Raw genomic sequence first — 17,558 nt, 5'->3', positions numbered from 1 at the left:
TATTTATCTACTGACCGTACACTACTACAAACGCAAAAACGTCTTCAAGTTGATTCACCTGTAACTAGTCTTAAGATGACGTAGCTGACGTTCTATGCTTAACGTACCGTCGACAACCAATGATATGAGATCTATATTTAACGTACATTCTACCAGTAACATGACGTTTATATCCGAGGTACAGTTTGTCACCAGTGAGACGTCCGTCCGCGACGCACCGTCCATTAACAGTATTTCGACGTCCATATCTGACGTAATGTCGATAAGTATGTCCGTAGCCGACGCAACGATAACGATTAGTTATATCACAATACCCGTGTATGGCATACCGTCGATTAGTTACAGGACAACGTCGGTAAGTGATTCGTCGGCCATCACTAGTGACACGTGGGTCCGTGACGTCACGTCGCTGAATATGACGCCGTCAGTGGCCGTTGACGACGCCGTTAGTCTGCTTGATGTCGTTCAACTGTTCCGAATATTCAGAGTACATTCGTTGCCATCGCAACTGCCGTACGAGGAGCGAGAGCATCTCTTCTAATAAATCGTGTTTCTTTATGCCCTGTAAAATAATACAAATTATATCTAATATTAACTGAAGAAGTGACATACATATGAATTAATATTATAATATTGTTATAAAATTGACTTCGGTAGACGGTAGACAATCTACCAGTCAGTCAAACAATCAATCTGCTTTCGGCCCGGCCAGTAGTTATCCTTCATAAAGGTCTTTCTTTGGCAGCCTCGGTGGTCTAGCGGTTTAGTATACCACTTTACATACGAAGATCGGGGGTTCTATTGCAAACATTTATATTCATGAGTATAATTATGTGTATCAGTCTGGGTGTTCTATATATATTAAAAATAATCTAAGTATTTATATCAGTTGTCTAGTACCCAGAACACAACCTTTGCTGGCCGTGGGACTAGATGACGCTGTGTTAATTGTCCAGGATTTTTTTTTCTTTAGAACAATATGTACTTACCAGCACTGTAGATTGCCACTTTTTGGGCGTAGATGTACAATGGCTGGGCCCGAGCATGTCGTCCAAAATATACCTCAGTTGGTCCTCTGTGCCTGTTTACAATAATAATAGTCATTTATTTATTAGTAACTATTTTGGGTACATTACAAGATGTTATGGTAAATATGACCCCTATAAATCTACTTATACTTACCAATACTTGTTTGACTGTAGGATGATTTTATTATCTTCTAAAATATTGCACCCCTTACAAAAACAATGAAGTAGTAATCTTCGCTAATATAGATGAACAGGGGGAAAGAGGAAAAAATTCCGAAGCTGCGAAAATCCAAGATGGCGGACAAACGGCCAACAGCACCCAGTGTACAATAAAACGAGAGTGGTATATATTCATCATTTCACAGTGGACAATCATAGAGTGTGAAATGATTTCTGTAGTTTAATTAATTAACTATCCTAATCTTAGGTAGCTAATAGTCGGAGATCCGTGGATAACCTTATTCACCCAGAATATGGCGTAAAAATAAAATCCAAGATGGCGGAGAGAGTGTTGTTAATAACCGATTATTAGTATATTAGGTTGTTATAGTTACCGTGCGAGACGAGGTGCGTGAACAGCGACGTGAGCCAGTGGCGGTAGTCGTGCGCCAGCTGCAGGTGCAGGCTGGCCGCCGTCTGCGACTCCAGCCAGCTGCGGGTGCACTCCGCGCTGTAGCTGTTATACGTCACATTCATTATTAGGTGCACTAATTATTAAATATTTTATGTATTTGGATGGACACACACGGTGTTGACTTACCAGGTGGTAAGTGGTATGCGTCGCCTATTTTAATTATTTTGGGCAAATTATGGCCATAATTAACAGACGTAGAAATAAATTAACTATAACTTCTAGATAGCATGCCGCGGCGGACGGTCGGCGGCAGGGCGGGGGCGCGGGGCGGGCGGGTTGGTAACATATAAGAGAGGGCGGGGGCGCGGGGCGGGCGGGTCCTGGCTACGTACCTGGCGGGCCTGGAGGCGGGCGGCGCTCGCTCGCGGCGGACGGTGGGCGGCGGCAGGGCGGGGGCGCGGGGCGGGCGGGTCCTGGCTACGTACCTGGCGGGCCTGGAGGCGGGCGGCGCTCGCTCGCGGCGGACGGTGGGCGGCGGCAGGGCGGGGGCGCGGGGCGGGCGGGTCCTGGCTACGTACCTGGCGGGCCTGGAGGCGGGCGGCGCTCGCTCGCGGCGGACGGTGGGCGGCGGCAGGGCGGGGGCGCGGGGCGGGCGGGCCGCCAGTCGTCCGCCGGCTCTCCACACTGGGTCGCCGGAGTCAGTCCACACCACCCTGATGGAGGATCATTACTGATGTTACAGATCATTAAAAATGCCATGCCTAGACCCACGGATTAAAACAATAGTTGAGTGGCGTCAACTATTGTTTTCACTCGAGGATCTTGGCATTTAGACTTTGTCAAATCTAGATATAATAGTAATTATACTAACTTTCCACTGCAGTAGTTGCAGAGCCACAAACAATCATCAAATAACGGTTTTCAAGACGAGGTAAACTAACATTAGTTAAAATAGAATGATAAAAGCTATAACTTACCATGCATATAACTTTTTGCTATAGATGTAAGTTTTGCCGTTACTGAGGGAGATCATCGGATTACCGTCCTCCAATAGAGAGCAATTCGTTACTGTCACTGGAAAAATATAACACGATATTAAGGAATATTATACAACACTATTTGAAACGAAATGGTGACCCCATTTTAGACATAACATACAGTAACAACAAAAAATCTTATTTAAATGAGACTTAATACATTAAAAGAGTATATTTCCTAAGACGATACTGTTCGAAATGGTCACTGCTGGCAGCCGGCCAGCAGTGAGCTGCGAGTGGAGAGTGGAGGTTACCCTTATGCGCGAGTAGGTTCCTGAAGCTGAGCGGGCGCAGCAGGCAGGCGGCCGTGGTCAGGTCCCACACGGCCAGCTCGGCAGACGTCGTCACCGCCGTCAGCCGGTCCCCGCACAGAGACAGCTTCACCGCTTGAGACATCAGCGCTGGAATACACATTCACGCATTTAGTATCCATGTGAATTGATCTGATGTGAAATGAAGGAGAATTATTATAGTCATAAAATATATAAATAAAGTAAAGGTAGTTACCGATGGGCGGCAGCGCGCGCGCGACGTTCCGCGAGTGCGGCCTGAGGCGCCACGCGTGCAGCTGCCCGTCCGCGAGTGTATACATATATAAATAAAGTAAAGGTAGTTACCGATGGGCGGCGCGCGCGCGCGCCGTTCCGCGAGTGTATACATATATAAATAAAGTAAAGGTAGTTACCGATGGGCGGCGCGCGCGCGCGCGTTCCGCGAGTGTATACATATATAAATAAAGTAAAGGTAGTTACCGATGGGCGGCAGCGCGCGCGCGACGTTCCGCGAGTGCGGCCTGAGGCGCCACGCGTGCAGCTGCCCGTCCGCGAGTGTATACATATATAAATAAAGTAAAGGTAGTTACCGATGGGCGGCAGCGCGCGCGCGACGTTCCGCGAGTGCGGCCTGAGGCGCCACGCGTGCAGCTGCCCGTCCGCGCACGTGACGCACGCCCAGCGCGCGTCGCACGACACGCACGTCACCGGCGAGCCTGCACCAGCACCGCCACTCATTACTCATACTTATTACATTAATACAGGTCAATGTACTCAGTAGTGTACGGTCAGTAGATAAATGAATACATAAATACTTTGTACATTTTTTTTTATTATTTTGACAGGCACGTCACCGCCGGTCATGCTACGAGTACCACGACTCATTACTGATACTTATTACACTATTACATTAATTATACAAGCACAACCACCCAGATTAAAGGCTAAATGCGGAGAATAGAGTTCATATTACATTATATTCATACAGTTCAATGTACTTAGGCACTGTAATAGTACCTGGTCAGTAGATAAATTAATACACAACTACTTTGTATATATTTTTTCTTATTTTGACAGGCACGTCACTGCCAAGCATACCACGAGTACCACGACTCATTACTCGTACTTATTACACTATTAAATTATTTATACACGCACAACGGGTACGGATGAAACGTTAAATCTGGAGAGTACAGTTCATATTACATTAATACAGTTCAATGTACTTAGGCATGATTCTAATAGTGTACGGTCAGTAGATAAATTAATACACAACTACTTTGTACATTTGTTTTCTTATCTTTCTATGTATGTATATATATTTTAATCGTGTATTTATTTAATTAACTTACAGTAATAAAGCAACAAATGATCAAATTACTTAGAAAAGGCCGGCGTGAAACTTCTAAACCTAGTTATAAGGGACGTAACACAAGCAAGTAGGTATATTCCGGTTTTAGTGTCAACATGTATTACACTACTACAAACGTTTTCGCGTTTGTTTTACTTGTTTTGTAACTGAACTGTAATGATAATGATAGGAAACTATTTCTTGAGTAAATGATAAAGTGCACTATATGATTAAATTAACTTTGACTTTAGCGTTGACAATAAGACTTACCTAGATATGTTTCCCAAACTGGATCATTTGATGCAGAGTTGTTGGGTAACAGCTGCAACCTCGAGAGCGTGCCGTAGTACGTGTTGAACGCCTTATTAACCACCTGTTTATCAATAATTATAGTTATATAGTGTACATAAATGTATCATGCAATTCTATTGATATAGTCCATCATTTTGGCCTCACTTTATGTTCTTTCTTTTCTTCTCTACTAGCTGTGCCTGCGGTTTCACCCGCGTCAATTTTATAACCTGAATTATATATTATTCTGATGTATAACATATATTACTGTAAAGATTAATCAAAATCCGTTCAGTATTTTTGCGTGAAATAGCAACATACATCGATCCACACTCACAAACTTTCGCGTTTAATATTAATGAGATCTAAGCATAAACTAGTTGCATTTCATTAGTATTAATTGAAAATGCAAATATTGCGATCGATTGAAATCTATCTAAGTTACTAGAAACTACCTGCAGCCTGAGCGAGCCGGCGGCGCGAACTATGGGCCCGGCAGCGCCGAGCGTGGGCGCGGGCAGGGCCGGGCCGGGCCCCGCGGACGCGGCGGGCCCCGCTGGCCCCGCGGGCCCCGGCGCGGGCGCGGGGGAGACGCAGGCTCGCTTGGCGTGCACCTCTCCGGCGCGGGGCCCCGGCAGCGTCGCCGCAGACCGCTTGCGCAACCTCTGATCCAGCCCGCTGTCGGGTACCACACCGATTACCGAGACTAGCAAATTACTAAGGTATGTCTCTTAAGTCCACCCCGTGGACTATTAAATAGGAGTTTACTAGAATCTTTCGTATTTTTTTTAATATTAAGAGTTCTTGCGAACTGTCGCTGTCCGAATGTACCATTAAATATATACGGACAATAATAAAAGTTGCAATAAAATGTATGGCTCAAATGTACTTTATTTTTTACAGTACTTACTAACATATAGCCGCGTCAAAATACAAGTAATATTATTACAATATGTCTTAGTGTTTTCAAAGTTCTTGATAAACAGCAGGTTATCACTTACCACCAGATGGGCCATAAGCTTGTTTACCGATCCATATATAAAAAGAACAAGAGGCTTCATAAGATATAAGGATGTCGTCCTTATGTCTTAATACATGAAGACTCACTTTCAATCAGATGGGCCATCAGCATGTATGCCTTTTTACACAGCGCCATCTAGTTCCAAGCTAAGCGGAGCGTGTGTTATGGATAATAAACAACTGATATAAACACATTTTTCTTGTAAATACATACTTGATATACATAAAAAACACCCAGACTGTTACAAACAATCATACTCATGAATACAAATGTTTATATCATACGAGGAAAAGAACTCTATACTCGATGCAAAATCTCTACAGCACTGAGATCGTCAATCGCTTTATGAAAACAGTCCCGGAAAAAAGTTGGTATAAAGATGTATACAACTAACTTCTCATTGAGACGGGAGTTGCCCTGCGAGGTGTTGATTGCGTGGTTACTGACGTTTGGATGTATAACGATATCATCGCGAACCTCCACACGGATCCGTGACTTGCTCTGTGATGATGTGCTGAAGCAGTTCTCAGACCCGCCCGGCTGGGATCCTAACGACTCGCTGTCAATTGAAGAAGAATTCCAAATTATATATACTGCTTTATTTGAATATATAGCTGTATACAGCGACAAATAACGTGAAATACAAATCTTGATTATCACAGATAATGTAGTTTTTTTTAAAGTGTCTGGTATAAGCAGTTTTAAAGAGTCATATTTTTTTTCAACGAATCCTTCGGAACGCCCTCTCATCACAAGAAGATGAAAAAAAACTTGCGTGTTTTTTAAATATAAGTTGTTCTAAATAAATACACACTAACAAGGATTATAGGCATGTCTAAGGTCAAAATATAATCGTATATCTTCTCACTTGGCGTCTGCTTGTGTGAGCGGAATGAAGACAGGGGTGATGCGCCGCTTGCCATCTGAGGTTCGAGTCTCGATCTGCCTGTCTATGGGCCGCAGCGGCGAGCCACACGCGGTCGACACCGGCGACGCTGACTGCGGGGCCGTTATAGACTTCGCCATCTACGGACATTATTAATACTAGTTAATAGGATTTTAACACGAACAATGTTATTCGACTAAAGTCTGGCCGCTCAGTGTGTTTCTCACCGGTTGGGATCGAATGGGTGATGTAACTTTGAACTGACATACAATTTACTGCAAAATTTTAAATATATTTTATTTGCCTTATTAACGAGCAATCATTATCTTTATTTATTTAATTAATTTATAAATTGAATGTTCTTGACATTTGACATATAATACTGAGTCTAGTAGTCTAGTATTAATCATATTAAATTTTTAAAAAATCTTTATTATTCAATTATATCTTCATTAAAAAATAGATAAAATAACATATTTTTAATTACATTTACTTAACTAGTGTGAATGGGAAAATATTGTCCACAGTACCTGTGACTTGTCGCTCTTGGGTGTAGTATCTTCTTTAGCAGCTTCTTTCTTTGCCTCCTGCTTCTCCCTCGCGAGCATGATCTCGGGGCACTCCACCAGGAGATTAGTAGACAGGTCTCCTCCAGACTCGTTGGCCAGACATTTGCCGTAGATTTTCTCATAGAACGCATTCTGTACAGTTAAGCCAAGTTACATACAAATAGCGGGCCGCCCCGGCTTCGTACGGGTAATTAATATAAAATTCTAAACTTATTAATTTTTATGCACACATATATACCCTTGCTTTGCTTCCTTTCGATACCCTTCGATATTGATGTCCTCTATAAAACTGTAGTTCATCACTTTGCTCTACTGTCAATAATTTACGCAGCGTACGGGATTATTATTTTAGTTTTCTCACACGTTGGGTCACGCCCTGACATTTGTGAAAATATTCTATAGTCTATATTCATCAGGGATAATATAGGATTCTAATGGTAAAATATTTTTTCAAATTATTCCAATTGTTTCGAAGCCTATTGTTTCATTGCAAACAAACTAACAATAAAAATCTTTCCTCTGTATAATATTAGTACTAATACTTCGTTTCAAGTCATCTGCGTAGTCTCACCTATTTCAGCCGCTAAACAACTTGCTTTCTAAGATGAGTTACGATTTAAAAGAGGAATATGTCTAAGAAATTCTCCACATTTCAAAACGTAAATAACACAATCACACAGTGCCATCTAGCCCTAGTTCCAAGCTAATCAGAGTTTACTATGAGTAGTAGATAACTGAGTATTAGTTTAATAGCCAATATGTTTTTCCTTCTAATAATCTTAAAATTATAATACAACAACTAGATAGAAATAATAAAAAAACTTTACATACCTTTTCATCCATTGTGAGGGGTGTGCCAATTTCTTTGTTTGTGAATTGAATACAAGCCACTGTACCATCTGAGCTGCAAGCCAGAAGGTTCAACCCTGAAAAGTAAGAAAAAGAATATAAAAACATAATAAATACATTTATCTGAATGGAATAAATAACTTGCCATAAAAAGCTTATTCGTGGAGATACTTCTTGAGAGATATATGTATTGGAAATTACACTACACATTACCTTACCCCCGATGGTCGCGTGTACGATTTCGCGCATCATACAAACGACGACTAAGATACACACATAATGTGCCAACACATTTGCCAAAAAGAGAAGGAAGCATTATGTTGTCTCTACCGCACACTGCTGGCGTCATGCGGGCATTAAGCTGTAACGGCGAGTGAGAACAGTGGTGTGTGTTTGAGAGCTGATAATTAGGAGTACAACATGTATAAGGAACAATCTATGTCATAGATAATACTGTCACTAAGAACTGTTCAAGTATGTCATAAGCATCGGTAGTTAACTAAAGAATTCATATAACGTAATCAACAACAACTATATGACGATATAGTGACAGCTTGAATGACGAAGCATGGTGCATGATAAACTATATATATGATAATGGCAGGCACAGAATACCAGCGCCGTGACAGTTAGCTGTCACGGCATATGCTGAGTGTCAGCCATGTTGCCAACCATATTTAGAAATAATATAAGATAAATTATTATTGTAATTGTTCTAAGTGTGTATGTATGTATGTATATATGTATATGTAAAAATGGTTGACAATAAATGTTTTTCTTTCTTTCTTCTTTCTTTCTATAGTACAAGTGCAGTACTAACCGTCGGAACTCCAAGAGAGATCCAGCACGCTGTCGGTGAAGAGGTCATGTACAACGACCAGAGGCCGTTTGAGAGACGTAAGCCAGATAGAGAGCGCACGATCGCGGGAACCAACCGCCGCGCAGCAACACTTCTTGCCTTCTTTGACGAATATGTTGTTATTGAACCTCTGTAAATAGGGGCGAAGGAGATTGTCATTAATATTTATTTATTTATTTATTTTTCCACACTTACATCTATTTTTACAGGTCTTAGCCTAATACAATAGTGCAGCAAACATTATTTTTTAAATTAATTATAACTTATAATTATTTATTAAGCGATCTTCGTGAACTCATTCAGAGAACAAGAAAATAGATCTATTTGCTCCGTTATATGATTCAATGTACGCAGTGCTCTTGTGACCGGTGCTTTGCCTAGTAAGTGTGTGGCCCCGCGCGGCATAAAGCCAGCAGTTGCAGGTCGACGGCGACACCATGCTTTTGTAATATTTATCCGGAACACAGAACTCCACACAACTCAACACCTGGCTATTGTTAATTTTACCCCTAATCAATTGAAATAAATATAACACTAGGCATAACTCTCTCCGCACCCGCAATTCGTTGTACCCTACCATACCTAATACAAACAGATTAGGATACATTAGCGGGTAGAAAGGGTATACTCCATATTTCTTTAAATATATAAACCTAATAAATTTATTTTGAATGCGTTCCAACATAGATATATTTAGCTTCATGTGGAGCCCAAATGACTGCATTATTTTCTAGGTGACTTCTAACTAGAGCATTATATAATGAACAGATCGCTGTAATATTAGTAAAATTAACTGATCGACGAAGTACAAACCCTAAATTTCTATATGCCTTCTTACAAATACTAACTATGTGATCCCTGAATTTCAGATCGGCGGTAAATTTAACACCTAAATCCTTTACTTCTGTTACTCTTTTTAACTTTAACGAGTCAATTTCATAGCCATGATGAATTGGGTTATATATATATGTAAAAGTATATTGTCATATATACAACGATGTATTAATAGTATAGTTTATTAAGTTTACTCCATGCAACCAAAACTATTTATATCCCTTTGAAAAAGATCGCAATCGGCAGGGCTTCTGATCGATCGAAAAATTTTTAGATCGTCGGCGAATAGTAAGCAGCTCGAATTGGTAATAACCTCTGGTAAATCATTGACCATGATGATGAATTCCAGAGTACTGATACCAAACAAGTGACCTAATGGCTTACCGAAAATGACCTGACAAAATATGGTTCAGACTTGTATCCTGCGTACTCAACATACTGGCATCTGTCAGTCATGTAGCTTGATAGGAAGTGCAACATATGCGGAGTACATCCAACGCCAGCCAACTTCTTTAGCAATATGTCATTATCCACGACATCAAACGCCTATCCTAAAATCGAAATAAGCGACATCTACTTGCCCTATGTCCACTGCCGGTACGAGCTTTGTCATGTATATATTAGAATCAAATTACTCGTTGTTATATGGCCGGAAACCGTGTTGTGCTTCTGATAGTTGCGCCTTTACTTGATTATACATGGTCATTTGCAATGCGGACTCAAAAACCTTGGCAAGGGTTGACTGTATTGTTATCGGCCTGTATCCATCTACTACTCGAATGCAGCCATTTGGTTAGCCAGTCTAGTCACCATATCGATTCGGAATTCTCGCATCTCTTCTAAAACTTTACTTTCATTTTCTATCAACGATGTTTCCGCTTGATATCGATTACCCCGCGTAGTGTTGACATAATAACCGGGGGTAAAAGGTTGATTTATGATGCTTCCTCTGACTGGAGTATCTGAGTTGTCTCGCTTCGGGTTAGAACACACACATTCTGGACATACCCATTGATTTCTGTATTCCTGAGTTAGTGCTTCAAATGTCTCCAAGGACATAGCCAGATACTTTAGGTGAAATAACTTTTTACATGCTTCCCTTGAACACTCCATGTAAGAAATATCATAAATTATGGCCTCGCAGCCATTACACTTCGTCTCCATTTAATTGCACTTTAATTAATATTGATTATCCAAAAACACGTCCGTTCCGTACTATGACTACCGTCAAAAATTTACTTACGGACTTATAACCCCATTGCTAGCAATGTACCATATTAGTTGGACCTCCACTCGGTTCCCCCTGGAAACCACCATAAATCCTAGTGAATTTGTTACGATGGGCTAACTGACCTGACCTCACCTCCGCTGGTGCCCCTGGTATGGCTTTTGTAATTTTCTTTTAAACAGGTATGTATTCTATTCATTAATTAATACTTATTCTGACAGCCTCGGTGATCTAGCGATTGCACACCGTTTTAACAACTGATTTCAATAACAGATGTAAACACTTAGATATATATATCTATATCTATATACATATATAACTCAAAGGTGACTGACATAGTGACCTATCAACGCACAGCCCAAACCACTGGACGGATCGGGCTGAAATTTGGCATGCAGGTAGATATTATGACATAGGCATCCGCTAAGAAAGGATTTTGATTAATTCTACCCCCAAGGGGATAAAATAGGGGATGAAAATTCGTATGAAACTTCGTATGAAAATTAACGCGAGCGGCTAGTATTTTATAAATACTGACATAATATACATAGATACAAATAATCATAATCACGAATACAAATGTATCCGACGGATCGAATCTGTGCTGATCCAAACTAAAGCTATTGCTAACCGCTAGACCACCTAGATATATGAGAGAATTAGATACTGACCGCACAAGTGACAGCTTTCCGATGACCAACAAAATCCTTGTCGCAGCGCCAGCCATCCCGCTCCACTACTTGGGCGGTGGGGCCGCCGCCGTTCATCGCGTGCGCAGACAGTACGTACTGTCCGTCCGGCGACCAAGACAACCGCAACACGTGCGTCGTACCTGGAAATATTCAATAGGGCTATTAATATTATATTTACCTACTTATAATTATTTTTATAGGAAATTGTAATTACCTTAGAAGTTACTTAATACTTCTAAAGTCGTTTTAATTATAACTATTCATCATTATATAGTATAAAATAAAGTCACTGTCGCTGTCTGTCCGTCCCTATGTATGCTTAAATCTTTAAAACTACGCAACGGATTTTGAAGCGCTTTTTGTAATAGATAGAGTGATTCAAGAGGAAGGTTTATATTACATGTAGTCCCGGGCGAAGCCGGGGCGAGTAGTTAGTTTATTTATAAACTTTTTCTTGCATCAAACATCTAATACAAGAATTATACTGAAGAGAGATTAATACATAAAAGGTGGTCTTATCGTATGCAAGCAATCTCTTCTAGACAACCTTTGGGTAGAGAAAACGACAAAAAGTGGTAGGCATGTGAATAGCTAGCAAATATATATATGTAAAATATTATATATAAAATAAATATATACAACATGCAATAATAATATTGTATATACATATAAAGTAGGTATTTGAATACACAAAATCACATAATGTAAGTACAAAACAAGTGTGTCACATGTAAAGGAACGAGACAAGTAGCAAAAAAGTCAACAGAAGAGAAGAATTTACGTGGAGAGGTAATGGGATTAATTATCACTATTTAATAGATGAAACAACATCAACTAATGTAAAAATAACTTGGTCACCTCCACACTCCTCAAATGGTTCAGTGATCACAGTTTCTTGTGCCCAATCTGCAGTCTTCCATACTCTTAATGACTTGTCATCTGATTGGGATGCAATATATTTACCAACCTGCAACAAATAAAATAAATTTTATTAAATTCATTTCAGTACTGATACAATACGGATTAACCTAATGTAGGAACTTCTTATTTAAAATGCTGTTAACAGAACAGTTATATATTGTAAAAAGGGTTCCATTGTTACGGCATATTCTAATTGAGAGCGAATAAGACTTTGTATAAATATAAGTAAGTAGAAGGGCTTTTAAAATTAACACAGGTTCTCATAACATAACCATACATTTTATATGCTTTATTAATTAGTGGAGTAGTAGGTCGGTCCATCGTATGGGTGATCATCACGGGGTCTATTAACCCTACCCTGTAGAGTATTATTTCCACATTATTGGAGGCAGATGTTATCTGCCTTACGCCAGAGCGCCATTTGTCTCAACTGGCTGCTATTCTGGTAGACTTGTGGAGTGGATTACCTGCCGCTGCTTTCACTTGGTCGGCCCATCGTATGGGTGATCATCACGGGGTCTAGATCCGTGAACCCTACCCTGTAGTCTAGAGACCTGACTTGAAGCATCCCCTCCAGCGTCACTAGGGCACTGCAAAATCTTGCATATATAAAACATTGCTTTAATATTAATCTTTTAGTTTTATAAACATGGACAATTCACATAGCGCATCTGGTTCTAAGTTAAGTAAAGTAAGTTATGTGTGTTGGAACTAGACAATATATAAATACTTAAATACAATTTATTTGGTAAATACCTTTGTAAATTATATATGTAATATATATTAGAAAACACCGAATTTTAAACAGTCACTAACACATTATATACCTATATAATGTGTTAGTGACCGATTGTTTAAAATTTTCTGTATACCTTTTAACTTGTTATTTGTTTTAAAGAATTACCAAGTTTTTTATAATACTAACAAATCCTATAAAGATAATTAAATGACTTCAGCATACATCCAGCCGGTTTAATAATAACTCAAAAACATCTCACCGGATCCCAAGCAACACCCTTAACAAGACCAGTGTGTCCGCTCAGTACACAGACCATTTCCGGAAATTTCTCAGCATTCCATATTATTATGGTGTTGTCTACACTGCAGCTTGCTAACCATTTGTCCAATGGTGACCATGCCAAATCTAAGACATCACCTGAAAAAAAATAGACAGGTATATTAAAAAAATACAGAAAACAAGACTCCATGATGAAATAATAATACTAATAATGTTTCAGGACAATTCCCACAGTGCCACCCAGTCCCCAGCTAAGACTAGATGGCGCTGTGTTAATTATCCAGAGTTATTTATGTATTTATTTTATCAATAAACTAGAAAACAACCTGCATGGCCTCGAAGTGTCGACAGACATCTCCAGGTTTCAGCTTTATTATTACCAGGTGCACCAGCTAAAACACTCAGTCCCCAGACCATGACAAGTCGGTCATCACCTCCGGAAGCCAAATAACGACCCCCATTGCTCCATCTCACACAGTTTACACATGCTGGAAAAAAAAAGTATAAATTGTACATCAGTAACTCATTATGTTTCAAAGTGTGTGAGACTTGTGTGGTTCGAAGAGGACAATACAATTAATTAACATTATAATTGTATTTTATATAAATAATGAAATTTTTAAAATGAACAATTATGTTTTTATATAGATTTTGCATAGACATATTGTGCTCGCCCTTTTTAAAGTACCTAGATCTTCAGGGACAATAATTGAAGGATATTCTTAGGAGTGATGGTAGTTATCAGCTCAGGATAAAGTGTATACTTTCCAAAGGAGATATTTCAATAATTGTGTAACTTAATACAAATTTAAAAATATTATTTTATAGTATAACTAGCAATCCGCCCCGGCTTCACAGGGGTCCAATATATATTTTTTTAATCTAAATTTATTTTGGGGCGATTGTTTTTAAACATGTCAACCTTATTATTACAATCTAATCTTAACAATTCTTAAAAATTATGAACACAATCAAATAAATACCAACTGAGAGGAATCTATTTATTAAATTGCTTTTATCAGCGAACATAAACACAGCGCAATCTCAGTAGGTCCAATTTGCTTAACTTCTAAACTGTTCCACACTAACATATTTGGATATATAGATATAGACCTTCACAAATAATGCATTATTTTAGAAGAATTTTGATTACGATAAATAAAGTGAGTTAATCTTAAAAGATAGTTATCGCGGATTTTTCAATAGAACTTATTGTTGTGTAACTTTAATCGTTTATGCAGAGCACGCAACTGAAGCACTTAAAATGAATATTTTATGCCATATTATATATTGCTGCTCCGCTTCTATTGCATGTCGTGATGTTATATAGCCTATAGAACTCGGGGATAATTTACCTTGCTGACAGTAATGGATTTTTAAAAATCGGATCATCACAACTGGGATTACCCCGAACAAACAAACATACAAATATTACCTATTTATAATATTCGTACAGATTATATTTCAGTATACTATAATTCAATCCATACTGAATATTATAAATGGGAAAGTTTGTTTCCCCAACTGCGGAAAAAGGTTGAACACATTTTAATGAAATGCAATATCTGATACACACATTTATCTCTAAAAAAGGAGCTGAAGTCATAGTAACATTATATATAAAATTCTTGTCACAATGTTAGTTACCATACTCCTCCTCCTTGACCAATTTTGATGAAATTTTATGTCCATATTTTTTCATAACTATGGTGAGGTAAGTGATAAGGGTTGTTGACCCCTAATTTTTTTGTTTTGTCTACATAATATTTCATTATGATATAGCATTGAAAAATACATACAACCATAAATTTTCGTACTTCTAGCGTCAACCCTAATTTTTTAATAGTGATTTTAAATTATAGGCAAATATATATTTGCAGGGTCAGCTAATATTGTATAAAATTTTATTGCTTTGTAATAGGCATGATGACTGATTTTTAAAAAACATTCCAAGATGTTTTCACATTCTATCTTTGTACAAAATAAATCATATTTTTAAAAAATTTTAAGAATTTGATAGAAAAATACAATTTAGATTTCGCGAAAAAACGTTAGAATAGCAATGGCGTCGCCTATGACGTCAACCATTCGTAAACACTTGACAAGTGACAACTTATAGTAGAGTTATATGTGTGTTTGTTGAAAGTTTTTGAAGATTTAAGCGCAATAATCATTAATCCCAATGTGTATCAATGGTGTGCAGTCCCTCAATGTACTAATACAATAATAAAAACGCCAAAGAAGTTATTTAACTTACAAATAACGCGAAACAACTTTGTGAGAACTTATATAGTATAGTACTATATACATGTTTACATTTTCATTTCATTTCATTGACAACACTGATTTTGTTTACAAATGAGTAACCAAAATCGGTGTTCGATCTATCATGGTGGATTTATATGTTTGGCATTTTTATTTTTACTAAAATAAATATAATGTCGCTTGTAAACTAAAAATAAATATTTAAATATGTATCAGCCTATCATATAAAATTACATGAAATCCTGTTTTCGGACATTCTTAGATAGTGTCATCATGCCTATTTCATGAAAAGGCATATTTGCCATCAATATTGGCAATAATTAATCCATAATTCATGTAAAATATGAAATTCTGGCTAACAAAATAATTACTGATAACAATATCACTCATAGAATGTTATCATTACATAGAATAGGCAGTAACAACTAAAAATTATAGAGCAGTAAAACAATGTTGGGTAAAAGATTAATTTTTTATCATAAAATATAGGTATGTTCCTGGAAATTTATACATAATTTTTTTTATAAATATTTATATTATTTATGTGACTTATTATTATCTTGCGAGCTCCTCCTTCTCCTTGGAAATATATACAAGTAAAATTCAATTTTCCAATTTTTTTAAATAATTGTTGCAGGGATGCCAACCTTAGGACTATCTGTCATCATCATCATCATCATCGCAGCCCGGAAGACGTCCACTGCTGGACATAGGCCTATCTGTATCTTCATACAAATACGAGTTAAACATGCTTTGACTAGAACTTGGCAACTACAATGCCACAATCGAAATGGTGCATCACTGTAACTGCTGAGCTTACATGGTGAGTCAAGGCAGTCACTATATTGTGCACACTTTGTGACAAGTAGTAATTACATAGTGTTATGCACATGAACTGGATAGGGGAGTTAATGTACCTATATGGCAACAATTATCACTTACAAGGCAGGGCAATTATGACTTAATGGTATCAATTACTAGGTATATAAACAAATATGACAGTTGAATTTTTTTTCTTGATTTTCTGTAAATATTTTTTTTAATCTATGCTACAATTGAATTGGTTCTTAGACGTCAGTCAGTATAGCTCTTAAATGATAAAAATAAAACTAACCTAGATGGTTATCCATTTGACACAGCATTTTGGGGATATTGGGGTTCACCTCGACCGACTCATACAGCACCGAGCTGAGATTCCACACGACCACCCGGCCAGAGTCGCCGCCCTGTCCGCCGGTCGCGAACCGTTTTCCAGTGGGATGGATATCAACCGAAAATATTGGTTTATCTAAAATAAAATACATATTAATAACATATAAAATACTATTAGGAACAATTAAAATAGTAAATAAACTTTTTTAGTATACAACTATTTATATAAGTTTTATTTTAGGAGGGAAAATAAAAAGAAGAAATTACCATCGTGATTGACCCAACTGGGTTTTAAGAGCTTCATTTGTGTGATAGTTTAGCTATAATTATGTTCAAATTCTAATATAAAATAGTTTGTTGTAAATTATAATTTTATATAAACAGATAACACATTGAGACCCGCTTGACAAACATTTCAACTCTGTGACAGACAGTGCAAAGACATTGACAATAATATTCATCGTAGTTTTTACTGTAGTTTTATGACACAAGGCTATAAAATTGTTGTCCCCGACAAAGTGTAATAATCTGTTTCTTTTTAAATCCTCTATCCTAATTAAAACATATCACATTTATAAAGAAAATGAAACGTCATTGTATTTATAATTGTGTTTGAGTAAATAAGCATGAAACTGATAAACAAATGTCAATTAACTACTAGTGTCAGTGTCAAAACTGCAGGCTGTGCCATTATCCTTCTGCTGTGCCATG

At 38.1% G+C, this 17,558-nt stretch overlaps 1 protein-coding gene across 1 annotated transcript; it reads right to left on the bottom strand.

Moving 5' to 3' along the window:
- On the bottom strand, positions 1-17,199 carry LOC131841022 (protein HIRA). The gene is made up of 20 exons (XM_059189253.1): positions 17,115-17,199; positions 16,810-16,983; positions 13,757-13,918; positions 13,411-13,568; positions 12,350-12,458; positions 11,471-11,631; positions 8,699-8,867; positions 7,861-7,955; positions 6,991-7,161; positions 6,443-6,600; positions 5,969-6,133; positions 5,009-5,231; positions 4,533-4,635; positions 3,502-3,627; positions 2,894-3,040; positions 2,580-2,676; positions 1,995-2,315; positions 1,583-1,704; positions 990-1,081; positions 1-562 (listed from the first exon to the last, which is right to left on the bottom strand). Exons 1-20 carry the CDS (start codon positions 17,149-17,151, stop codon positions 425-427), a joined length of 2,928 nt encoding a protein of 975 aa, XP_059045236.1. The 5' UTR covers positions 17,152-17,199; the 3' UTR covers positions 1-424.
- Positions 17,200-17,558: the final 359 nt, after the last annotated feature.

Source organism: Achroia grisella, unplaced genomic scaffold (assembly GCF_030625045.1).
Source record: "Achroia grisella isolate CSIRO2021 unplaced genomic scaffold, CSIRO_AGI_Agris_v1 utg157, whole genome shotgun sequence".
Lineage (NCBI taxonomy): Eukaryota > Metazoa > Arthropoda > Insecta > Lepidoptera > Pyralidae > Achroia > Achroia grisella.
The sequence above is the reverse complement of the archived record's forward strand: the minus strand, read 5'-3'. Positions and strand labels throughout refer to the sequence as shown.

Coding starts and splice junctions, on each gene's coding strand:
- LOC131841022 (XM_059189253.1), bottom strand. CDS start 17,151: ATGAAGCTCTTAAAACCCAGTTGGGTCAATCACGATG. Junction 16,984..17,114: donor CAGTTGGGTCAATCACGATG/GTAATTTCTTCT, acceptor ATTTTATTTTAG/ATAAACCAATATTTTCGGTT. Junction 6,134..6,442: donor CTCACACAAGCAGACGCCAA/GTGAGAAGATAT, acceptor TTCAATTGACAG/CGAGTCGTTAGGATCCCAGC.